Consider the following 26,448-nt stretch of genomic DNA (forward strand, 5'->3'; position numbering starts at 1 on the left):
ACTCCTAAAATTGATTAGCCTGCAAACTCAGTCACCCAATTCTCTTTATACATATGCCCTTCTACAGGGAAAGGCATATCACCCGTCCTATTGCCTCAAGTGTAAATTAACAGGAACTGAACAAGGTACTCCAAGAATGTCTCTCTCCTGGGGGTGACTCCTTGAGCACCAAGCAAAGGGAGCTTAGTAAGAAGATGGCCCTTACTTTCTGCTTTATCTTGAAGGTGGAGATGTATCTGTCCATCAATTTGTCCATTCACCAACTCATCCATCCCTCCCTCCATCCTTCTTGGAATTAAGAAATGAGAAGGTGTCACGGGGACATAATATTAACACTTTTATTTGGTTTAAAAGTTAAAAATTAAGGCAAATAACTTTTACATTTAAAAAAAGTAAGTATGATTTAGATTATTTGATTTGACAGAGGATTAACTTTGCCAATTAATACGGTGGATACTTGCCATAAATCGGCTGAGCTAAATTTACAGCTCCACAGTTTTGATGGAAACACGTGAGAGCACTTACACAAGAAGCAACATGCCAGAAAATAGCCCATTGCGATAATACTATTTAAAGTGGTGGCAAGAGTTTGCAGATGTCAACTTTTACAAATCTACCTGGAGTATGAATTTTAAAAATTCTTTCATGCGGCAGAGAAACAAAAAAGTTTAGAGGCCGCTGCTTTAAAGCACTGGGGCTGCAGGGAAGCGTGGACAAGATGGTTAAGGCACCTGCCTTCTCAAAACTTACATCCCCGGGGAGCTGTTGAAAATGTTAACTCAAATGTTGCAGAGAGAGGGGGCTTCCCTGACCCGACTCACTCCACCACATTATTTTCCTGGCCAATAAAACTATGAGATTGATAGCTACTGTTTTTGTCCTGTATGTATCTTCACTCTAAAATGTAACCTCCATAAGAGCGGGGACTTTGTCTGACTTGTTCCAGCTTGTGTTCCAGCGCCTGGACTAGTGTCTGGCATATTAATGTGCCCAGTAAATTCTTGATGAATAGATTTTGTTCTGTACCCATTTCACAGAGGGGCAAACTGAAGCCCTTGAGAGACATTAGCTCTAGGTAAGTGCCTCTGTCCAAGTCAGTCCGCGCACAGAGCCGCTCTGGTCCGGTTCCCCTGAAACCCTCCGCCCTCGCGCCAACAACGGAGTCTAAGGGCGCATCGTCCCCGCCTTTCCCGTGGAGTCTCCCCTCAGTGCCGCCTGGATTCCGCCAGGAGGCAGCAGAGGCGGAGGCACCCAATCAGCCTCCGGACCGCGGGAGGGGGTTTCCGCTTCCGGGCAGGACTGGCCGTTTCCGCTTCCGGCCACTTGTTGCGGGAGGTGCTGGCAGGAGGATGGAAGGGCAGGTGGCACAGTGCTCCGCACGGCTGCAGCAGCAGGTAGGACCGCGTGGGGCCCGTGGAGGGGCCTGGAGGGCAGGGACCAGGCGGCGGCAGCGGCGAGGCGGAGGCCGCGCTGCCGCCCTTCGACGCGGACAGACGGAGGGGTCCCGAGCCCCGGGCCTGCGCTGCCTCGGAGGCGAACGCCCTCCCCGGGGTGGGCGAGGAGGAGCCCAGCATTCGAGGACCCCTGTGACAGTGAGGTTCAGTGGCACGGAGGGTCCCGCCGTCTCATGGACCCTCCCAACCAGCATCTCCGGTGGCCGGAGCCGTGCGTGTTCCGTGCAGCCTCTCTCCACGGTGTTTCTCTTGCCCGCGCACACGCGTGCTCTCGGGGCAGGCGGGAGGACAGGCCGAGGGACGGGGGATACGAGCAGGACCCCTGGGTTGGCAGCTCGGCCACTGTTCTGCCCATGACACTGAGCAGCAGGAATCCGCAGTAGCCCCGTGGTTCATTATCCAACAGGAGTTTGCTGTCTGCCTTCATAGTAGCTCCTAAAACTGAAAGTGAAACAGTTCCTTTACCTTTTACGCGCAGCAGGGAGGGGTGATATGAAAGTGGTTTATTCTTATCATATCAAAAGGAACTGCTTTGTAGGTCGTGCTAAATCAGCAGCCACAAAGTACAAGTTAGTCAAGTACATTGTTCGCTGTTCTGAGCGTACGTTCTTTGTCATTGGGGAGATGTAATAAGTACCTGTTCACTGGGTTAAGGTAAGAATTAGAGAGGTAATTTCTGAAGTGTTCAGCTCAGTGCCTAGAGCATAATGTGTGCTTATTTATGCCGTAGTTATGTCCTGGCAAACATTCTGAAATTTCAAATGAGGCCTCTCTCCCTTAGTAATGCAGTTAGGTTGGACACTTGACTTCCTTCAGAGTTGGTGTATCTTTTGTTTTAGGTATTAGAGTAAAGAGCCTCCTCTAGGACAAGACACTGGAAACAAAGAGGAAAAACATGGGAGAATTGTTTTGTCCCAGAAAGGGCAAAAGGCAGACAGTTGAGCCAAGGAAAAAACTAAGGATATGAGGCTTATCCCACTGTGTGCTTAGCACTCCTGTTCCTCTTCCCCAACACATACACTGAATTTGTTCATATTATGGGTGATATGCTAATGTCATGAAAGACCTTGAGGAAGAAGAGTCACAATTTATCAAAGAGACAGACCTTCATTCCTGTTACCTCTGCCATGCCCTGGTGGAGAGGGGAAGTGAAGTAATTTTATGGACAATTTATTACATCATGGAGGCCATCCATCATACTGGACCAAACAAAGTGCCTTTTCTTTCCTAGGAAAAAGAGATTAAGTCTCTGACTGCTGAAATTGAACGGTTGAAAAACTGTGGCTGTTTAGAAGCTTCTCCAAATTTGGAGCAGTTGCGGGAAGAAAACTTAAAATTAAAGTATCGACTGAATATCCTTCAAAAGGTGAGTACTCAGTTCTGGTTTCATCCTACAATTGGAATTATTGCACCTTTTTTAAAAAACCCTTGTCAAAGATTCTGAAAGGAAACCCTAATGGATTTGGCAAAAGGAGAACAACCCTATTCTTCTCCCTGCCTGAAACAATTTAAGACTAAGTTGTTGGTGCACGTAATGGAGAAGTTGGTGTCCTGTACTCCCAGGGCTCATTGAAATGTTTCATGGTACTTAATGTTTGGCCAGCTTAATGCTGGCTTCACGTAGGGTTTGAGACATTTCTTTCAACAGTGTATGCCTGTGCCTTTAAAAAAAAGTTTTGTTTTTGAATTTTAAATAATTGCTTCAATCAAAGGGAAATATTTTAAAATACATGAACAGTCCTTCACAGCCCTAAGTTGGTTTTTTTTACAATTTCATTTTTATATTTTACATAAAGTGTCATAGTGGCTGGGTTTTGGTTTTTTTTCCCCACTTAATATTTCAGAACTTTCTTTTCCATAAAGCTTGTGCTGTGTTTGTTATTTAATGACCTCGTGATCTAACAGTGTTTATCAGTTTTGTCAAAAAATTGAGCTTGCTTCATTTGGGTCTGCCAATGACGCATCCTGAAGGGTGACCTCACTTCCATAATTGTCCTCCTGTGTGTGTGTAAACTACTTCCAGCCAGGCTGCACTGGCACTGTATCTGAGTTTTTCATCTTAGACTCTGCCTGACCCATGTCCGTGAAGTCTTTCTTATTACCTACCCGTCATCTGTTCTGCTTCAATCGCTTTGTCTTAGCCTTCTAAAATCAGAGTTCCTTTTCCGTGGAATCTTCCCAGAAATATCTCACTTCTCTGATGACCTCATTCATTCCACACTTATTTGTTATACTTATTCCTCTATTTGAATTCAAAAGTATTATTAAATGCCTAATATTTGCTGGTGGCTATGATGGACAGGATACAAAAGGAAGTCGTAGGGTGTATTCTAATACACGTGTCCATAATAGAAATTAGCTCTAACGTGTAAATAGGCGAGTACAGTCAGTGTAATGCGGAAGGCGTATGGTTTCTTTCACAAATACTTTGGCCTGCGGAGTGACACTGACAGAGCTGAACACGAGGTGCACAAACACACTGGAAAACAGCAAGCCACAGAAGGAAAAACGACTGTGTGGGGCGCCCATTCACCCCACCTCTGACCCTGGTTCACTAGCCACAGGGTCTGACGTAGAAACACTTACTGGACGTCTGTCTCCGAGGCATTCCACCCTTGTTTTCCTTAACTCAGCCACTTCAGCTCTTCTTATCCCTCTATCTTTTTATAACAAAGTCTCATATTTAATTAGTACTTGCTAAGAATTACAGATACCTTTTTAACAGTGATGAGTTTAAGATTGCTGTTGTAATGGTGCCCTTGTTACAAAAGCAATGATTATGAGTAATCTGCTTCTGGTGCGGATTTCCTCATAAACTGTTATTTTTAGGATGTCATTTTTTTGCATATTGTGAGGTGTTTCAGAAAGCTTATGTTGAGTTATAGCAGAGATGTTCGTACCTTATGTAATATTTCTTAACCTCATGGAGCTTACTATTTTTGAGGAGAAAAGACTTGCACAAATCTTTGGCAAAAAGTATTAAATATAATGAAATACGAAGTTGCATGGTGCAGAAATCAAGTACAGTGGATTCATATATGTGTTTTTACATATATACACACAAAAACCTGCATGTATGCACATATACTGGTACCCCTAGCCTTTAAAAATACAAAGATAGAGATGTATTTGTAGTAGGTTTTGGGTCTTAGGATCGTATCTTAAAAGCTTCAGTATTCGCTATTGGAAATCTTTAGATTGTGAAAAGCATACCTCCCCCTTTTTTGAGTGTCACCGCAGAGGGGTATCAATTATTGATCAACTGAAAACTTAAATCGGTTTTTAGTAAATTTAAGAATACAATTTTTTCCATATACTAAAGGGGGTGCTGAGGAAGCATAGAACTTGGCTTCTTTGCTCCAGAGAACTGAGTTGGAATCCTGACTTTGCCACTTAACCTTTGTTTCCTTTGGCAAGTTACTCAATCTCTAGCCCACATGAAAGTGATAGAAGTGACAAACTCAGTTTTGCTGTGTAGATGAAGTAAGATGATGTATCTAAATACAGCACATGGCTCAGTTCTTGACACAGTACTACTCGAATAATAACTTTAATTATTGTCACTATTAATACTGCACATCACTGACATTTTGATTAACATAAAATTGTGACTAGTGTGCAGGCAGTATTTCGTTTGTACCCCATTAAAAGCACGTGTGTTCATTCACCATTTCCTGACCTGCTCCATGGCAGGTACGGTGGTGCTAGATGCCGGGGATAGAGCCATGAATAAGCACTTTCTCTGCGTCCAGAAGTCGGTGGGACAGACATCTGATTTTGTGGGGGTGAGAAGTGCAGTAATAGAGGTAATTAACTATACACCCTCTTAAGTGAGTATATTCGACTTCAAAGAAAATGAGAAATAGGTAGTTTCCAACATGGGATTATTTAATATTAAGACAAAACAACCTGTGTTTCTGATATATTGATATTATCTATCAATACAATGCTCCATTTCATTTCGTGCCTGGAAGATGTTAACATTTTAATAAAGAGAATAGATGAATATATTTTTTTACTTGTTTTTGTCCATAGAGTTTTCACTGTCATTTGACATGTGTGTATCAAATTTTATACTATTTTCTCAGAACTTGAGAGAAGCTGAGAAGATTTAGTCAGCCCTTTATGCTCCCTACTCCCAGTTTCTGTTCTGGTAAAATGATTGTAGAAGGAGAACTGAGAGCATTTCCCGTGTCTGCCTCAGGTGCTGTGGGACAGGCTTGTCCTGTTACCTTTCTCGGCATATCCCAGATAGGAGAGCGTGGTGCTATGAGTGTACGTTACCTTTTGATTCTTCTGCAGACATTTGAAAGTTTCTCAAAATATTTGGATACATCATATAAGATAGCTTTTTATTTTATTGACACATTTTTCATTCTTATCTTAACAGAGTCTTCAAGCAGAAAGGAAGAGACCGACTAAAAATATGATTAACATCAATAGCCGCCTACAAGAGGTCTTCGGTTGTGCCATTAAGGCTGCGTTTCCAGAGTTGGAAAACCCTCCTCTCATAGTGACACCAAGTCAGCAGCCCAAGTTTGGGGACTATCAGTGCAATAGTGCAATGGGAATCTCTCAGGTGACTGACTGTATTATTACAGAGCACTCTTGGTGATTTCATTTTCTGAAGCATTATCGTCATCGCACCATCTATATAAATAATAGTGAAGGGTTGTATCCTGAACAAAAACATTTTCCACAATTCTGAAAAACTTGAGGAAGGGAGATACATGTTTTTCTTTTACAAAAAGCACAGATTTGAATATTCAGTTAAATTTTTGTATGTATTCTCAATATTGAAGGGCGATAGTAGGGACCGTTTTATTTTGTTTGTTCCTTCCTGTGTGTCCAAGATTGCTGTGTTATTCGTGAGTGTTGGAAGGGGAGGAATTAAAAGTAAGCCATTTACCAACCAACATTTCCATCAAATTCTTGGTGCAGCTGTGGGCTGACATTTCATTTCCAGTTAGAAGAATTCCCTATTTTTAATAGCTACATTGTCTAATTAGTTTATGGCTCATTGTACCTGGTTTGGGACTTTTTGCTTTCCTTTCTTTGTTTAATAGAAAGGGTTAATCTAAAGAGTCCAGATTTTTCTTCCAGATAATTTCTGTGTGTCTGTGTTTGGGTTGAGTTTATAAGGGTGCTGTTTATTTTCCCAGCTCTGCATGTTGCACATTTCTGTGATTGGAAAATTAGAAATGTAAATATCTTGGAAACAGGCATAATAACTAAAGACTCTTATGTCTTCATTGAAAAGTTATAGATGTTTGTGGCAACTCATTTTGAAACGGAGATCACGTGGTTTTGGCACTTTTGTATTCCTCTTAAGACTATTGATGCTTAAATCTGTCCATGTACAAGGTCATTGGATTTCTCTGCTTCTGCCTTTTGATCAGTCTTATGTCAGATGCTTCTAATGCTTTGTCAGTTGTGCATTTCAGAGTAACTTGCTGAAACGTCTGTGTAATAAATCATTTTATATTGTGTTATAGATGCTCAAAACCAAGGAACAGAAAGTTAATCCAAGAGAAATTGCTGAAAACATTACCAAACACCTCCCAGACAATGAATGTATTGAAAAAGTTGAAATTGCTGGTCCTGGTATGACAATGTTACCCTTCTTAAGTAGTTGTATTGATGCTGAGTCCTTTTTGAAATAAAAAAAATGAAAACCACTTTTAAATATAAATGTAGGCTTAAGACTTGTATACTGAATAAGGTGGTGAAAGCACCTCAGATTGAGAGGTAGGAAACAGGTTTAGTCTAGAGTTAGCTGCCCAATTTTGGATGAGTTACTTTACCTCGTGATTCAGTTTTTGATCAGCAAAAAGGACATAGATAATGGCAGGTAAATCTGTGGCAAAAGGGCTATTTTCTGTTAAGAGGTGAACAAATCATTTGCTGAGTGTGAGGGGCCCTGGATCAAGTAAGAAGCTGTCAGGAGAGTGGTGTTGTTTGAAACAGATGCTGAAACTAGGAGCTGATAAGAGAGCTTAAGTCAAGGCCCCAGGTGGTATTGGGTTCCGGAAGCCTTTTGCCAGAGCCACATCAGCTCTGGAGCCAGCACCAGTGAGATTGAGAAAGCATTTGGGTGTGCGCAATCCTTCAAGACAGGAAGCTATCTGATTTTTTTTCTCTCTTCTGTTGTTCTTTAGGTTTTATTAATATCCACTTGAGAAAGGACTTTGTATCAGAACAGTTGACCAGTCTCCTGGTGAATGGCGTTCAGCTGCCTGCCCTTGGAGAGCATAAAAAGGTATATGTACAATTTTCAGTTAATACTAATCTATACGTTAGAACTGTGTGAAAAGCTCTTAACTGGGAATGGCTTTCATTTATATTGAAATTTAGTCATTAGTATTTGAGATTATGAACATAACTGATGTAGCCTTTCTCCTGGGTCTTGCTTGTTTTGTGATTTTTCTTTTTACTTCATTCCACAAGGTCCAGCTGATACTTTTGAGGTGTCGCTGAAATAGAGAATGATAATTTGTATAAATGAGTTTGACTCTTTTTTTAGTTAATGGTGAACAAGTAGATTCATCAGGAAACCTAACACAGTTGAATTACAAGCCAAGCTACTGTTTAAGTCCCAGTTTATTATTAAATATGTTATTAACGAATGTGTTAGCTGAATATAATGTTTACAACCCTTTAAAAAAAATCTCTTTTTTATTGAATATATTTGACATAATGTTGTGTAAGTTTAAGGTGTACACGTTATTTGATTCAGTCATATATTGTAATATGATTGCCTTTGTAGCTGTATTTGTCACATTACATAATAGTAGTACAATATTGTTGTCTATAAAAAGAAATCTCTTTATTTTCTATCCCAGGTTGTAGTCGATTTTTCTTCTCCCAACATAGCTAAAGAGATGCACGTAGGCCATCTCAGGTCAACGATCATAGGAGAGAGCATGTGCCGCCTCTTTGAATTTGCAGGGTATGACGTGCTAAGGTATGTGCTCTTGCCTTTGGAGATTCCCATAGAAATAGCACATGTCACTTGAGAAAGAATCTAACTCAATCAGTGATTCATAAGTGTGGTTCTGCTTCTATTCACCCAGTAAGTAGGCGTTTAAAATCAGTTATGTCCTGGATCTCTCTGAACTAGTGACTTTAGATTCTGTGGTGTAGAACCAAGGAAAAGGTCCCCCCACCGCTCCTTCATTCCACAAATATTTCTAGAGTGCCTCCAAAATACCAAGGATTTATATTCTAGTATGGGGAGACATCGGTGGGGGACAGATTATGCTGGGCCTTGTAGGCCATGGTAGGAAATTGGGATTTTATTGACTGTAATGAGAAGCTATTGGAGAGTCTTAGTTAGTGGAGCAATGTACAGGCAGACCTCAGAGATAGTGTAGGTTCAGGTCCAAACCACCTCGATAAAGCAAGTGACACAATAAAGTGAGTCATAATTTTTTTTGCTGGTGTAGGATCTTGCCTTCGATTTTTTATTTTTTTTTTAAATGCAATATCTGTGAAGCACAAGCAGAGTGCAGTAAAATGAGGTGTGCCTGTAATCTAATTAAAGATTACTCTGGCTTCTGTGAAGGAGCTAGGCAAAGGAGGGAGAAGTATGGTAATAAGTTAGAAGCCTATTGTAATAATCCAGGCAAATCTGGCGGTTTGAGATTAGTTAGAAGCAGTGAGGGATGGGAAGAGGTTGGATTGTCATATTTTGAAGAGTTTTGTCCATTGACATTTGAGAACCACTGGTATATAAATTAACCCTAAGAAAATTGGTTGAAGTTAAATTTTCATGAAATTGTGGTACATGAGCTCAGCTTTCATTGTCCCAGTTAACTACACAATAAACATTATAATCCATGGATAGAAACCTCAATCATTTCGCAAATCCTGGAGGCCTGCTGTGTGCAGTCTCTGCTACTGGGTACGCATTGCTAAACAGAACAGATGTTGTCTTTGCCTCTCCTGGAGCTTGCAGACCAGTTGAGAAAACAACTAAGTGAAGAAGATATTACTAAATGTGATGTACTGGCACTTAAATGGTAGTGGTTCCTAATGGAATATAATTCCCCTAATTTAAATATATTTATCATTTAAAAATTATTTTATGTTCTCTGATTGGTATTAGATTAAACCATGTAGGAGATTGGGGAACCCAGTTTGGCATGCTCATCGCTCACCTGCAAGATAAATTTCCGGATTATCTAACAGTTTCACCTCCTATTGGGGATCTGCAGGCCTTTTATAAGGTTTGATACCATTTATTGTTGTGTTATTGGTGTGTTTACCGTTCAGCATAATTACTCGTCTTCCTTAGGGAGTTCAGAATGGTATTTGAACCTTCCGTGGGGTAAATAAAAGTTGCTAAACTCTCCACCCTTTAACATCCCATCTTTGCTTTTGTATTGGTGTCTGCTAAAAATTGAATTCTAGCACATTACCCATTGTTAAGTGGGTTAGGAGTTTGTTAATCCAAATTTTAGTATTTAAAATGGTTTTGATGCTCTTGTCTTCTTCACAATACTTTGAAAATGTCATTAAGTATATGTAAGAGCAGTTTTATAAAAGACAAATGGACTATAAACCGTAATTTCAGAGTCCAGAGTGCTAACCATTATACAATGGAACCCATAAACCATAATTTCAAGTCAATCACTGTGGTCAGCTTTTTTTGATTTTTTGACTCATCCATATACAAACATCAGTTTCATCATTTGTGATTTTATTGTATTGTAATTATTTAACATTTTATTATAAACTTTATTACGTTACTTTATGATATGACTGCACATTGTTTTGTTGGATTGATGTACAAAGTTTACATTAATCTCTTGATTATTTTTTTCTCCCCCCATTTTGGGGAGTCTCTTTGTTTAGTAAATAACTTTGTCCACATAGGTTTTCTTCGCTGTTTAAAATTATATTCTAATGATAGACAACTTCCCAACAATAGGATTGCTGCATTAAAAAGTAAACATTTTAAAGAAATAAAAGAATGAACCAGTGTTTTTAGATCTCGTAACTGAGGCTGTATAATGAGATAGACATCTGGATTATAAATTTAGAGATTATGAATTTTGATTTAGTGATTATGATGTTTCTGGTTGTGCTGTAGGAAAATGGTATGATCCTATTGTACCTCAGTTAAGTCATTTATAATATAAACAATATCTACTTTGGCTGTTAAGAAATGAAAATAAATAGTGCAATCAATTCTTGATTATTAAGGCATTACCTACTTTGGGGAATTTTCCTATAATTTTGTTTCATTTTCATTTAGTCTACACTACCCATGTTTTGAAAATTTTGCCATTTGTTATTGATTATATTGCAGTAGTTATTAATACAGAGCAATAGATTGTAAAAAAATAAATAAACATTTGTGGGTTTTTTTGTTGTTTGTCTTGGGGAGATTTTTTTTGTCTTTTGGTAAATATTTTCTAATGAAAAAATTGAAAACAACTGAAATGTTTACTAATACCAGACAGATAAAATAACTAATGTTATAATCACCTTTTAGAATTCTGCACTCTGAATATAATGAGGCATATCTATGAGTGCAAGAAAATATTTATAATACACTGCTAAATTTTAAAGCCATAGTAAAAGAAAAGCCATATATTTACAGTTTTGGTTAAAACACAGTGGTGTGTATTTGCAAAGAAATGTCTAGAATTACACACCAAAATGTCACTGGTTTGGGGTGGGATTAACTATATACCTATTTATGTATTTTTTTTTACAGTAAGCATGTATTACTTTCAAAATAGAAATAAAACTATGAAAGGATTTTTATTTGCAAAAAAAAAAAATTACTCATCCAAGACCACAGGCAGAATGGAAAATTGAGCCCAGAAAATTCACTCCTACCTGTTAGCTATTTTTCACGTGTACTCTACTGAAACACGGTAGCATTGGTGTGAGTAGGCTTGTGTGAATTAGAAAAGTGGAGATAGCACTGTGGTGAGAATTTTGTGTTTTCAGGAAGAATAATTTCAAGCGAAATAATAGGATTCTTGGGAACATTAATTTGTAACAATATTCTTGATTATTAAGATAGAGCACATCTTTTGTTTTTGTTCTGGTATCTAAATTTTCACTTCCTGGCTTTTTTCTTGTGGGTTTTGTTCGTTTGTTTTTTGAAAAATGAATAAATTCTTAATACAGAAATGCAGGTTTGGCTCTTTTTTAGAAACCTCACTTTTTTTTTTTTTTAACACAGGAATCCAAGAAGAGATTTGATACTGAGGAGGAATTTAAAAAGCGAGCATACCAAAGTGTAGTTCTGCTCCAGAGTAAACATCCAGATATCATAAAAGCTTGGAAGCTTATCTGTGATGTCTCCCGCCAAGGTGAGTTTCTGGGCTTTTTTTCGTTCATTCAACAAATACTATTGCATGTAGTGTCCTTGAGAATTGATGTTAGGGTCCTTCAGAATTGACCTTACGTGACATGTTAAACTTTCAAGGACTAGCAAACAGATTTTTTTCTTAAATATTTTCTGAAACTGAAACAACTAAGAATGAACTAGAATAAACTAAGAAATAATAGACAGGCAGATGCAAAATTTAACTTTCTCAGAAGTCAGCAAAAATTAATTAGGAAAGAAAAAGAAAAGATCCTATTCACAGTAGCAACCAAAGTTATAAACACTTAGGGATACATTTATCCAGAAATGTATAGGACAAAATGAAGAGAAATGCACAACAAATATAATAGAATGTCTGACTAGGGTATCATGCACAGTCCCCCAGTGCTCCAAATTCATTTGTCGTTTTAAGACAATTTCAAGTTTTCAAACTTGATAGAGTAATTTTAAGTCACTTTGAAGGATAAATGGACAAAAATAGCCAGTAGATCTTTGAAAAAGAAGGCTAATGGTGGCTGTTTTCAGTACTAGGTAGTAAAATGGTTTCTAATGCTGCCATAGGTAGGCTTGTGTCACTGATGCATGGCTAGACAGATAGGTAAATGGGACAAATTAGGAAAAAGTAAGAAAATTTAGTAAATGCTTAATCTACAAATAAATGCTTTTCTCTTTTTGTACTCGTACATTTTTTAATTTTTTAAAAGGCACACAAGAAGTATGTGGTCTTTGCAGAAAAAAAGTAAATGTAGACAGGAAAAAAGAAAATAAAAATTATCTATATAGTCCCACCCACTTTAATATTTGAATGTGTGTCTTACCATATTCTTTCCACATTTTCAAAATGGCAGTATGTATATAATGTTCTGTATTGTACATTTTTTAATATTAATTTTAATAAATAAAATAAGTTTATTTTAATATAAGATGCACGTTTCCGGTTTGTTTAAATTCTTAACCCTTTTTTTTCCCCCCTAGAGTTTAATAAAATCTACGATGCATTGGACATCTCTTTAATAGAAAGGGGGGAATCCTTCTATCAAGATAGGATGGATGATGTTGTAAAGGAATTTGAAGATAAAGGTAGGCACTCTTTAGCTTTTATGAAAACTTTCAAACAAAGACAAAAGTGAAGAGAATATTATAGTACCCCCCTCCTTTATGCATGTGTCACCCAACTTCAGCAATTATAAATACAGGCCAACCAATATGTCTGTACACTGCTTCCATCATACAATTTTGTCTATAACTATTTTGGTATGTGTCTTTAAAAGAACCAGGCCTTTCCTCCAACTCCAAAATCACGGTGTCACTGTCACTCCATGAAAATTCATAATGATTTTTTAATGTCATTAAGTAGCCAGTCAGAGTTTAAATTTCCCAGATTGATTCGTAATCTTTTTTAATCAGGAGGGTTATTTTTCAGAGTCTGAACATTACATTTGTTTAATATATGTCTTAAGTTCTGTAAATCCGTAGGTATCTCTTTCCCTTCCTTTTTGAAGAAACTGGGCCGTTGATGTGTTTTACAGAAATTCCCACATGGTGTTATTTAACTTAATTCCATTTTCTGTATTTTCTAAAGCGGTTTGATTAGATTGTGGTTTGTGTTCTCTTTTCTTCCTTATTTTGTCTTTTGTTTAGTTTTAGAATGCAGACAATGTCTGGTTGGCTCTTTTATGATGTTAAGACGGATTAGTGGGTTAAGGTGTTGTCAGCCCTATCTAGCCTTAAATTTCCCCATTAAACTTTCCTCCAGTGGTTGTAGCAGGTATTAATGATCATGACTTCGATCCATTACTTCACTAGAGGTTAGAAAGTGGTGGTATTCTGTCATTCTTTCTTTGTCTGTTACCTGGAATTCTCCTGTACAGAGCTTTGTCACATAATTTTTTTGGTTATCCTGAGGTACAGTTCACATAAGACCAGCAGTATAAATGCATGCTTCTTTATTTTTCTTTATCAATTTTCAGAATAATAAATTAGTTTCTTAGCATCTTCCAGATAGGACAGCTGAGTTGTTTTTATCATTAATATGAATGAGGATATTTTTGTATTTCTCAGTCATTTGCCTTTATTCTTTTTAATGCTAAAATTATTCCATTTTTGGCTAATGGTAGCTCTTCAAATTGTCTCTTTTTTTTTCCTTGACCCCTATAATCTTTGATAGTTTACTTGCTTTCTAGTACATAATATTTGAGAATTATTTTGTACATTCCCTGCCTTATATCTGAAGTCAGCTAATCTGGTATCTCCAAGAAAGCCTGGTTCCTTGAATGGGAAATGGATTTATTAGTCTGGATCCAAGGGACCATACTTTTAAGATAATAAAATTGTAAGGACTTTTTTTTAATGATGAGAAAAGAGGCAGAGAAGTTAGTAACTTCCCAAGGTCACGGAGCTAGTAAGTGATAAATCTGAGACTCAAACCTCGGCAGTCTAGCTTCACAGCTTGTTTATAACCATCCTTTTATACTGCCTTTACCTTCCCAAGTATCAGTTTCCTAAACTGTACAATAACAATAATAGTATCTGACACATAGTAGCACTCGTATATAGCTGTTATCATCATCATGTTCTTTCAATACATTTTAAGAGGCCGTGATAGAAATTGCATCTGTCTCCCAGAAGAAGGCTATGGTTCCGGCTCAGCTTGAAAACAAAGCACGGAAAACAAATGTTCTGTACCTGCTGAGCAGGTAGACTCCAGTGAGGTTCTACAAAGAGTTTGGGAGCCAAGTGTAGTGTGGGTCCAGAAAACTGTTCCCTGAAAACACCCTAGGTGCCCAGACAACCTTGACAGGAGCCATTTTCCAAGGTTCATAGTTGGTCGTGGTGAGAAAAAACGTGATTTCTTGAGCTCACTAATAAATATCCTGTGATAGCTAAGCATTTATATTGCTTCAGGGTTCTTTTAACATTATTAATGAAGTTTATTTTTTTAGGATTTGTGCAAATGGATGATGGCAGAAAGATTGTATTTGTCCCAGGATGTTCCGTACCATTAACCATCGTAAAATCAGATGGAGGTTATACCTATGATACATCTGACCTGGCTGCTATTAAACAAAGACTATTTGAGGAGAAAGCAAATATGATTATCTATGTGGTGGACAGTGGACAAGTGAGTTTGTAGATCTTTCTATGTTCTTACATTGTCTGATTGGAGATGAGATGCTATGGTGAGGTCTGTGGCATTTGGCACTTGCAGACTATAAATTTTCTCCCAGAACAGCACTGTAACTAACATAGGTGAAAGAACAGGGTTTCGATTTGGCACTTCCCAGCTTTTCAATTTATCTCTGTAAACTGGAAGCAGTGTTACTTCTCTGAACCTCAGTGACCATTCCTGTCTGAAAAGGCAGTTGTGAGACATGAAATTTAATTGATATTAGTGCCCATGAACCTGCCCTAAATTCAGTTGCTTTAAAACCCTTCGAATATAGAAAGTAATTTTAATAGTCCTGCTCTTACTGTTTCTCATACATAGGGAATAAAAAAGAGCTTTTATAATTATACTTGCCTTACAAATTTTGTGAGCGATTTGAATTTTCCATATCTTTATTCTTAAGTGCAAGAGCTTTAAGTCATTTTTTTTATTATTAGAAAGTTTAGCAAGTCACTTCTTAATTCTGTTCTTTTGTAGTCTGTGCATTTTCAGACAGTATTTGCTGCTGCTCAGATGATCGGTTGGTATGACCCGAAAGTAACTCGAGTGTCTCATGCTGGATTTGGTGTGGTGCTGGGGGAAGATAAGTAAGTCTGGACCATCCACAGGTGATAACGATATACCTGAGCCCCAGATGTCTTTGGAAGAGGCTGCATTTCGTTTGATGCCATATTAGAATTAAATTTAGTTCACAATTTTTTTTTTAAGTCTACATATGTTCTAATGGTGAATCAGCTGAGCTGTTTTGTACCTATATCTTATCACTGCCAGAGAATGTAGCCTTTTATGGAGATTTGTACAAAGTTGAATGGAAGCCAGACTATAGACTTAACAGATTACAAAGAGGGTTTCCGTTCCCACAGATCTAAATTGTAAAATCTATCACAGTACCGCCTCAATTCAAACAAAATACTCATTAATGTATCTCAAATGTTTTGTAAATGTCTGTTTCTTCCCTCACTGTTGAACACCTGGCCAACACACAGAAAGAAGTTTATTGAGATTCCAGTTGAGTTTTAAGGTTTCCAGCTTTCATTTTTATGCTCATCTCAAAAATATGTTTATTGAGACCTACATGTTAATATCCATATTTTCAGTTTTTCTATTTTCCAGTTCTTTTCCCACATTCTACCCAATGTTTATCAAATAAAAAGGTAAATACAAGCAAATATTTATATACAATACTCACCAATTCAAAGGCACAAAATTTTTAACAGTACCTTGGGATCACTTAACTAATTAATCGACATGTCTTCAAAATCAAGCGTTTTAGATTTAGATTAGGTGACATGGCCCAAATAGTACCGTCGCACAAAGATGGTAACGCTTCTGAAAACCACATGAAGTAGCTCGGGCTGCTCCAGCCAATGTACAGAATCCCCAGTTAAGCATATAAAAGGCAGCCTCGGTGTGTCAGGGTCTTCCTTCAGGTACAGGTTATATGAAGGTCATAGACCTTGTTGGCAGCAGCAGCGGACATTTTTTAAGTATAATATATGAATCTTCTGTAGAGCTGCACTGTTTTGGGATCAAAAGACACTGGTCCTACTTAGTACGTAGTACAGTGTCCCTGATCCTGAGATGGCGCTGAGCTAACTGATGAGTTGAATATTGCTTATAGTATCTTAGTTTCTTAACTTGGGTTTTTGGACTATCATTTAGATGATTCTTCCTACAGTTGGGTAAAATTACCAAATTTGCTTTTATTCCTGATATTTATCACCAATATTCGTATCTTACATTGAATTTATCATGTAATGGCTAAGGGGCTTTTTCCCCTTGATTATTTTTTCAGTGTTGTTTTATATTTCCGCACTCTCAGCATCATGTAATTATGGCATCCTAGGCCATGAAAAATGAAGAATAATTTCAATGATACTTAACCAGTGGCAGCCTGCCATATTTTAAACATTTCCATTAAAATGCTCCCAGGTTCTTGCACCTATTTTTCAGTGAGATTTTTCTCTTTTAAAGAGTTCTTATAATAAATAATTCCTCCTTTTATTGAATCATCTTGCTGATGTTTCGTGGACAGCAGTCTTTTGAGCACCTGCTGTGCAGGGCATTGGCTGGGTGCTGCTCGGTGTACACACAAAGGTACATAGAACATGACCCCTTCCCTGACGGAGCCTGTCTCCTAGAGCAGGGCAGTGCTCTGGAGCCCGGGCCCCACCGGGGGTTACTGACTTACTAGGTCTAACATGAGTATTAGGCTTGTTTTTAAATCTCCTTCGGTATTCAGATATGCATCCCTCCACTGGTTAGAGGCGTAAACACACAAAAAAAATCACAAAAATTCAAGGTGCGCACAGGTAGGGAGTAACGAAAAAGACCAGTTATTGCAAAGTAGAGACATGAAGGAAGGCTTAGCACTCTGGCTAGGCTTTAGGATGGATATCATCTCATCAGACAGAAAACTTGGAAGCTGTTGGACACTCAAGAAGGAGCGGATGGCATAAGGAAAGCCATGAAGTATTTAATATATTTTGGGGATAATAAAAGAGTCTTAACTCTGTGGTAAAGGGCAAGAAGATCTTTCTAAGGCAACTCTGAAAATATAACTTTAGTAGGAAGTATCACAATTATTTTGGTAGGCTTTGTGTTAGAAAAGTATGCTTCATTTGTACCATTGTGTTTGAAAGATTTTTAACTTGAAAGAAAAAGACATTATATTCTCGGTGTTGTGCAAACTTCTGTTTAATAGGTAAAAACCAGTTTTCATGAAAAGCTTTTAATGATGCAGTTGCCCAGGGCAGTGCTCACCAGTGCCTTTGCCCCATCCACAGACAGTCGGATTTTAGTTAAGTGTGAATGGCGTCCTGGCATCATTTTAAAGCTCTCTAGCTGATTCCAATATGCATCCAGGGTTGGTTAGCACTGAACAAGTGGAATTCCCATGTAGAGAAATGCGACTGAGATTCCAGTTAGGAATTTGCCTACTTCCCAAACAATTCTAGAAGCAAAGTGTATTTTATTAATAATTTTTCTAAGGTAAAACAGCTAAGCCAAACTTTGTGTTCAGGAAAATGAACAAAAGAACAAATGTGTCCTTTCTTTCCCTTTCAGGGAATGTATTAAAAAGGTGAACATGCAGGGAAAGCTGTTAGGAGCCTAACACATAGAGTGCTTTGAGTTGAGGGCGACAGATGAAAGACACTTGGAAGTACCCGTTCTCTTTCTTTTGGCACCTTCCCTGGGTGCCAGCTGGAACAGAGTGGGGTCAGACCTTCATTTACAAAGATTTCTAAGTCGGATGGTCTACTTCAAAATCCACTTAATGAGGACTTTCCTTGAATCTTTTAGGAAGAAGTTTAAAACACGTTCAGGTGAAACAGTGCGCCTCATAGACCTTTTGGAAGAAGGACTAAAACGATCCATGGACAAATTGAAGGAAAAAGAAAGAGACAAGGTAATCCAAGACCTCATTTGCATATTGTGCACCATGCATTCTATTGTGATTTTTTTCATTTTTGTTTCAGAGAACTGAGAAGGATTATAAAGGGTCGTTCCACTTGGGACAGGCTTATGTTACTCAGATTTTATTGCACAGTAAGTTTGTTTCATGAGTTGCTGCGCATTTATTTTGAAAATACAGTTCTTGGCTTTTATACAAGGCCATGGCCTTTTTGCCTTTTGTTAGTGTGCATGTGGTCTCTGCCTTTTATTGGCAGTTCACCTGTCACTGCTTTGAACCAGTGGTGGGAGAACATTGCAGACCGATATGGGGTGAGTGTCCGACTTCTGGCAGAGTTGACATCCGCTGAGCTCCTTTCTCCAGAGCTTTTGTAGAGCGGTGACCGCAGTCAGCATCTCCCACCCCAGGCCGCTGCTGAGCCATCTGGGAACATGACGGGCTTTCATAGCGCCCTCAAAAAGGATTATGGTTGGATTTGTCTGCAATTTGGAGGAATGACATCACAATGAACAAAATGCAATGAGAAAATTTTTTAAGATGGGGTAACAGAGGTCAAGGATTGAGATTCAAAGGGTCTTATGTCTTTTACTCTCCAGCAAGTCAGGTGATACTTGAAATGAACATAACAACTGTAAATGCAAAGGTAAAATTACAGAAGGAGAAACAATAGGATTAAATATAGACACGAAAGAGCCAAACACGAGCAGAGGTCCTTTGAGGAGGCGCGCCCTCAGAGCTTCCTGATGACCCAGAGAGTAAGAAGTCGGGCCCTGAGGCCACGTTCTCTCCACCTACTCCCTTAAAAAACATTGCTAGCAAAATGAAATGTGAAATCATTTTGCTGTCTACTTCTAGTAGGTGGGTGCCCTGTGAACCCGGCTGGTATCTCCAGAGTAGCTTGGCCTTTTAGTCCTGGCCTAAGCACATCTGGTGCAATCAAATGAAAAGTGGAAATTTAGTTATCTAACAATTTGTTTACTCTGCATGATGACAAAAACTACTTTGGCTGTTTTATGTGGCCAGTCCAGCAACAATTTTTTGAAATTAATGTGCATACAATAAAATATAAAGCTTCATGAATTGTTATATATATATTCCTGGTAACACCAGCCAATCAAGTTCCATTTCCATCATCCCAGAAAGTTTTCTGTAACCATAGATCACTTTTGTTCATTCTAGAACTTCATATAAATGAAACCATAAAGTATGTGCTGTTTTCTGAGTATATCATTAGTTCATTTCTTTTTATTGCTGAGTAATAATATTCTGTTATACAAATATGCCACATTTTGTTTATTCTTTCCCCTGTTGGTGGACATTACGGTTATTTCCATTTGCTGGCTATTATGAATAAAAGTCTAATTTCAGTATTGTCATTCAAGCCCTTTTATGGGTACCTGCACTTTTGCTCTACGATATATATCTAGGAATGGCATTGCTGGGCTGTAGGGTGGGCTTATGCTTAACCTTATTAAACATTTCCAAGGAGCTCGCACCACGAATATATGGTTGTTCCAGTTGCCCCATATCTTCACCAGCACTTGATTTTGTTGGTGTTTTTAGCCTTTCTCATGAGTGTGTGATGGCATCTCACTGGTTAAAATTTGCGTTTTCCTGATGAGTAATGATGTTGACTACCTTTTCTTATGCTTCTTGGCCATTTAGTTATCTTCTTTTGTGAAGGGTCTGTTCAAGTCTTTTGTCCAGAGTTTGTTTGTTTCAAACTATCATTGTTATATTTATTCACATATTTATTCTTCCTGTGCATTTTATTCTTTCCCAGAGTTTTTTACTTCTATCTGGGATTACTTTCCTTCATTCTCCTTTTGGTATCTTTTGGTAGTGCAGGTCTGCTGGTGACAAATTTTATCAGCATTTGTCTGAAAACATCTTTATATTGCCTTCAGTTTGAACAATATTTTTATTGGTTATAGAATTCTAGTTTGGCAGCTGTTCTTTCAATATTTTAAAGATGGCATTCCATTGTCTTCCAGCGTCCATGGTTTCTTTTGAGTATCGCTTTTCTTGTTGCTCAATTAGAGATAATGTATCTTTTTCTCAGACTGTTTTTACTATGTTTCTTAGTCTTTGTTTTGGTGCTTTGACTAAGAAGTGGTTGGTTGTGGTTTGGGGTTGGGGGGAAGTTGTTTCTCTCCTTTGTACTTACCCTGAGCTTCCGAAATCTGTGGGTTGAGTTCTTTTATCAGTTTAGGAAAATTCTTAGTCATATCACTTCAAATATTGCATTTTTCCCGTATTCTGTTCTTTCTAGAATTCCAAGTACCTGTGTTAGAACTTTAATTGTGTCCTATATATGTCTCTCACATTGATTTTTTTCTTTCACTTTTTTCTCTCTGTGCTTCATTTTGAATATTTTCTATTTCAGGTATTACATTTTGTTCTACATTCCAAATATCTTGAAATTTTGCATCTTTTTATCTAATTTTGTCCCTCTAATTTTTTGAATACCTTAATCATAATTTTCTTTTAGCCTTTCATTTTGAAATAATTTTAGGCATGCAAAATTTACAAAGTAGTTCAAAGAATTCCCTTAATAGCGTCCCTAAATATTAATATTTTACATAGCCATAGTAGGATTGTCAAAATCAGGAAATTAACAGTGATACAATACTATTGTGTAATCTGTAGACTTTATTCAAGTTTCCCCATTTGTCTCATGAATGTCCTTTCTCTAGGACGGGATCCAGTCCAGGGTCACGTGGCATTTAGTCATCCCATCTCTTTAATCTTTTTTAACCTGAGCTGTTCCTTGCTTTCTTTGATTTTCATGACCTTGACACTTTCGAAGGGTACTGATCAGTTTTCTTGTAGAATTTCCCTTGGCTGGATTTGTCTGATATTTCTTCATAATTAAATTCAAGTTACGCAGTCTCGGCGAGAGTTCTTACTTCATTGATTTCAGGAGGCACATGATGTTGATAAGTCTCATAAATAATCGTTAATGTTGATTTTGAGCACTTTGGGACGGTGATAGGATTAGTTTTCTCCACTGTGTAGGTACAGTTTGTTGATAAAGGAGCACCATTAAATACTCATACCCTCGTCTTGTGCCTATGAGACACCAGGACAAAGGCAGCAGTCAGCAAGCTGTGAAGTATTTTGTTTGTTTTTCCTACAGGTCTTAACCACAGAGGAACTGAAGGCTGCCCAGACATCCGTTGCTTACGGCTGTATCAGATATGCCGATCTCTCCCATAACCGGTTGAATGACTACATCTTCTCCTTTGACAAAATGCTGGATGACAGAGGAAACACCGCTGCTTACCTGTTGTATGCCTTCACCAGAATCAGGTAATTGTGGGCACAGCATTGTTTTATTTTGAATCAAACAATGATTCCTAATTTCTGTCAGTCACTTTATGTTACATGTTTTTGAGTGAATAAGAATGTGTCTGGCAAAGGGAATGATGGCTGTTGCCTGATTTTTCAGGTCTATTGCACGTCTGGCCAATATTGATGAAGAGATGCTCCAGAAAGCTGCTCGGGAGACCAAGATCATCTTGGACCATGAGAAAGAATGGAAATTAGGCCGGTGCATTTTACGGTTCCCTGAGATTCTGCAGAAGATTTTAGATGACTTATTTCTCCACACTCTCTGTGATTATATCTATGAGCTGGCAACTACTTTCACGGAATTCTACGATAGCTGCTACTGTGTGGAAAAAGATCGACAGACTGGTGAGTGCCTCACCCAGTGACCACACGGGGGATGGGGCACCTTTGGGGAAGGCATGTATTTGAATTGGGTGTGGGTGGTTTTCAGCTTGTTTTATTTATAGAAGCCGCCCCCCCTTTTTTTCACAAACAGTTACACAGTGAGCCATATTGTATAACAGACAGAATTAAACCAACTCTAATAAAAGCGTTAGTGGAATTCATCCCAGTCCCAAACAGACTAGTTTTTCCACACACAGGCACATGGCATGAAACCGGAAGCCTCGAAAGAAAACAATTGAAGACCATTCATTAGGAATAGGACATTTCCAACAGAGCAGTGTGACTGAGGGTCCCAGAATGAATCTGTAGGGGTTCTTGATAATGGAAGCTGCCCTTGGAAAAAAAAATGATCAATTTTCTTACCTTAGGCTTTCTGCTCTGGCATGTTCCATAGTTAATGAAATAGACTGAACTAAGGTGTCACAGGGCAGGTAGGCGTTTCAGAGGGTCGTGCCTGTGAGCTGAAACTTTATTAGGAAAAACCATCTCACCATTATCATGGTATTAAAGTTGATACTTATTTCAGACCCTGAGGCCTAGGAAAGAACTCTACATTTTAAAAAGAAATATAAAATTTACAGTTCTAATCATTGCAAACCCTGTATCTCTTGTCCTCATTATCAGATAAAAATAGACTTCTTGAACAGGAACACCTTTATTTCTCGGATTGTCTCTTTATAGTTTAAGGTAAAGTGATTCTAGTTAAAGCTCAAGACACATATGGGTTAGGCTGTTCACTTCTCAGTAAAATCCAGAAGTAACATAGATTCTTTAATAGTGATTTTCAAAGAGAAAAACGAATTAACGATTATGCTCTTCTCTCTGTCTTCTCAGGAAAAGTGTTGAAGGTGAACATGTGGCGTATGCTGCTATGTGAGGCAGTGGCTGCGGTCATGGCCAAGGGCTTTGACATCCTGGGGATAAAACCCGTTCAAAGAATGTAATCCTTCCTAGGTTCGAACACTGTGTGTTTCTACCAAAGTGGCCATTAGCACTGTTTGCTTTTTTACAATCGTGAATACAAAAACAAGTAAAAGAAATTTGTCAACTATCTACGTAACATGTGGTTCTTTATCTCTAACACCTAGGCTTCTGAAAAGAAAAACCAATTCTTTCACAAATATGCTTGTTTCTGCTGAGCATTAAACCAGAATGGCTTAGTGGGGGACATGGAGTAACAGGGTTCGTGTAGCAGTGAGAGTGTTTATTGGCTGAGCAGGGATGTGATTTCATTCATTTTAATTAGATAAGGAATCCCATTGATTGAGCCCTGATACAGGCCCATGAACTTTGCGCACCTTCATTGTCCCATTTATTCCTTATTCCATTGTTCTATCGTAGATACTGTCCCTGTTTCACAAGTGCCAAAACTGAGATTCCACAGAAATAAGTAATTTGCCCTGGATTGCTCAGAAACAAAATTGGCATTCGTATCCATGTGTGTATCTAACTCTCAAATGTAAGCTCTTTCTATTTTAGCAAAATATGACACTGGCAATATAATAGCCCTGGATTCAAGGGAAGGAGCAAGAAAATTTAACAGATGGGAAATTTTCATGAAGTTCCAGATTAACTGTTAACACCTCATTGGTCATAATGCCGATTCCAGTTGCAGGGAAAGCTGGAAGAACTTGACTATCTAAGCAAAGAACAGGATTGCCATGATTTGCTCAGATCAGTCCAGATTCATCCCCTGAGCTTGGTATCATTTCACCCCATGAAATGGAGTTTTGCTAGCAAGATAGAAGGTGGAGATTTTTGATGACAGTGAGGGGGGGGTCAGCGGAAGGGAAGTAAGAGTGATGGTTGGGTCCGTTGTTGATGTAGTCTGCCAACATAAAGCTGAAATGAGAATTCATGTAAAGAAGCTAACACAGTACCTGCAAAAACAAGCGCTTGATAAACCCGAACAGGATTGCTCCCGGCTGTTTCCAAGGGTCTCCAAGTTCAAAGAAACCTTAGGGATGATGATCATGAGTTATAACAGTATCTGCGAGTTGCAAACTGGTGTATAAAAGTTGAATGAGGCCGGCCCGGTGGCTCAGGTGGTTGGAGCGCCAAGCTCCTAATGCCGAGGTCGCCAGTTCGATTCCCACATGGGCCAGTGAGCTGTGCCCTCTACAGCTAAGATTGTGAACAACAGCTCTCCCTGGAACTGGGCTGCCCTGAGCATCTGGAAGTGGGCATAAGCTGCCACACCGGTAGCCAGCATGAGTGGCCAGCAGTCAGCGTCGTAGGCTGCCATGAATGGCCAATGGCCGGCAGCCAGCGTGAGCGGCCAGCAACCAGCAAGAGTCGCCATGAGCTGCTGTGAGCGGCCGACCAACGATTGGTGACTGTCTGTCTCAGCTGGATGGGAGCGCAAGGTTCCTAATACCAGTATGGGCCAGGGAGCTGTGTCCTACACAACTAGACAGAAACCACGGCTTGAACCAGAGGGAGCGGGGCAGAAAATGGGAGGGAAAAGTTAGTTGGAAGGAAAAATAAGGTATGTTGTAAAAGAAAAAGTTGAATGTGTCCACATCAGATCACTGCTCCCTCCAGCAAACAAGGGAAGCTAAGCGGTGTCTCCCTAGCCTGCCGACTGCAGAGACCGTCTACCTGTACTACTGAGTCCACGGGTCAGGAGATCCGGGAAACTTGATGGGTAAACAGCATTCAATGAGAAGGAACTCATGAAACCCTATGGGAGTATATTACATTAACTGAAGGTCGTGATTAGTTCATATATTGACAAATGGGGACTCTTGGCTTTCTGCATCTGATTATTTCGTCTTTAAACCGTCTTACTAGAAATTATGGAAATGTGAATATGAGGCAACAGATGATATCAGACACTCTTCCCTTAGGCAGTAGTAAACCTGATTAGCCAGTTTTTGATGTGCTAGACTTTAGGAGAAGTAAGACTGTCAGAAAACAGCTAGACTTCTCAGTGGGGGAGTGAGGTTGGGGGAAAGTGAATGCTACCAGACCAGACCTCTGGATGAGGGAAGGACTAGGGGCAGCCCTGTGTCAGACAGAGCCCTGGGTTGGGAGTCCTGGCAGATAGACCTAGCTCCGCCCACAGCTCCTGTGTGACCTTCGGCCCTCGGCCTCCTTGTAAAAGGGAGGAGCAGACTAGAACATTTCTACTGTCCTGCTTTACAACCCTGGCATCCAATGATTGTGACGTGCACTTTAGTAACCAGCTGGCTGCTAGATTCGAATCGTCTTTGTCACTGAGTTCTGTTTTAATTCCATTATTGGAAAATATATACATTCCTAGTCTAAAATGCATTATCTCAATTCTGTGAAACTGTTGAGACTTCCTTTACAGCCCATCAGTTGTTTAGTTTTTATAAATGCTTCCTGTGCACTTGAAAATATGTAATGTCTACAGTTTTTTGGGTACACTATCCTATATAGTTCTTTCAATCCCTTATACCCTGTTTCCCCAAAAATAAGACCTAGCCAGACAATCAGCTCTAATGCGTTTTTTGGAGCAAAAATTAAGACCGGGTCTTACAGTAAAATGAGACTGGGTCCTGTATTAATTTTTGCTCCAAAAGATGCATTCGAGATGATTTTCTGGCTAGGTCTTATTTTTGGGGAAACACGGTATGTAAACTGCAGCAAAAATGGTGGAGTAAGGAACTTTAAAAGTCTGCCCCTCCAAAAAAGGAATAAAAAACTGGCAAAACCTGTCATAATCAAAGTTTCCAGAATTCTGGAAACTGACTAAAAGTTTGCAGTAACCAGGGCAACATAATCAACAAGAAACAGTTGAATCTTGGTAAGGATGGAGAGCTTTGTGGCATTTTAACTTACCTGGTCTCATCTCCCTCTCCCCCAGCTCAGCATTGGCTTTGAAGATAACAGCCACATTCCCTGTGAAGGTACCAGCACTACAGCCAGTACAGCAGCATTAAGTTGCAAAGAATTGGCTTTGTTCCTTTTGAACGGTCTGGTGGCTCCCAGGAGTACCAGCTCCTAGGCTTTGTCCTAACCTAACTCAAAACTCTTCCAGTACAAAAATGGTTACCTAGAGAGTACTTCTCCAAAACATTTACAGGTAAGTGTATTAGTTGCTGTTGCCTGGGGGGAACGGATAACAATTGGGGAAAACAATAGACTAACCAAAGAGCTTGAGTAAAGAAAGGCTGGGGAATGAGATGCTTTGGGGAATAAGGACTTTTGAAAACTTCTGATAAACAGCTGGGTACCTAGAAATCCAGGGCCGTGCCCAGGGCTGTGCATATCCTCTGGAAAGATCTGAAAAGGCCCAAAGCTCTTACCTTTCGCTGCTCTTAAGGCTTCATGCAAGCAGGAAGTAAATACTAAGGCGGAG

General features: G+C 39.0%; 1 protein-coding gene across 1 annotated transcript; it reads left to right on the forward strand.

Annotated features, from left to right (window-relative positions):
- Positions 1-1,296: 1,296 nt before the first annotated feature.
- On the forward strand, positions 1,297-23,172 carry RARS1 (arginyl-tRNA synthetase 1). The gene is made up of 15 exons (XM_019740948.2): positions 1,297-1,394; positions 2,686-2,820; positions 5,845-6,033; positions 6,950-7,058; positions 7,613-7,713; positions 8,297-8,418; positions 9,562-9,682; positions 11,656-11,785; positions 12,778-12,882; positions 14,745-14,923; positions 15,446-15,555; positions 18,272-18,377; positions 21,523-21,695; positions 21,835-22,082; positions 22,956-23,172. The coding sequence occupies exons 1-15, from the start codon at positions 1,350-1,352 to the stop codon at positions 23,063-23,065; spliced, it is 1,983 nt and encodes a 660-aa protein (XP_019596507.2). The 5' UTR covers positions 1,297-1,349; the 3' UTR covers positions 23,066-23,172.
- The last annotated feature ends 3,276 nt before the right edge of the window (positions 23,173-26,448 follow it).

Source organism: Rhinolophus sinicus, linkage group LG10 (assembly GCF_036562045.2).
Source record: "Rhinolophus sinicus isolate RSC01 linkage group LG10, ASM3656204v1, whole genome shotgun sequence".
Lineage (NCBI taxonomy): Eukaryota > Metazoa > Chordata > Mammalia > Chiroptera > Rhinolophidae > Rhinolophus > Rhinolophus sinicus.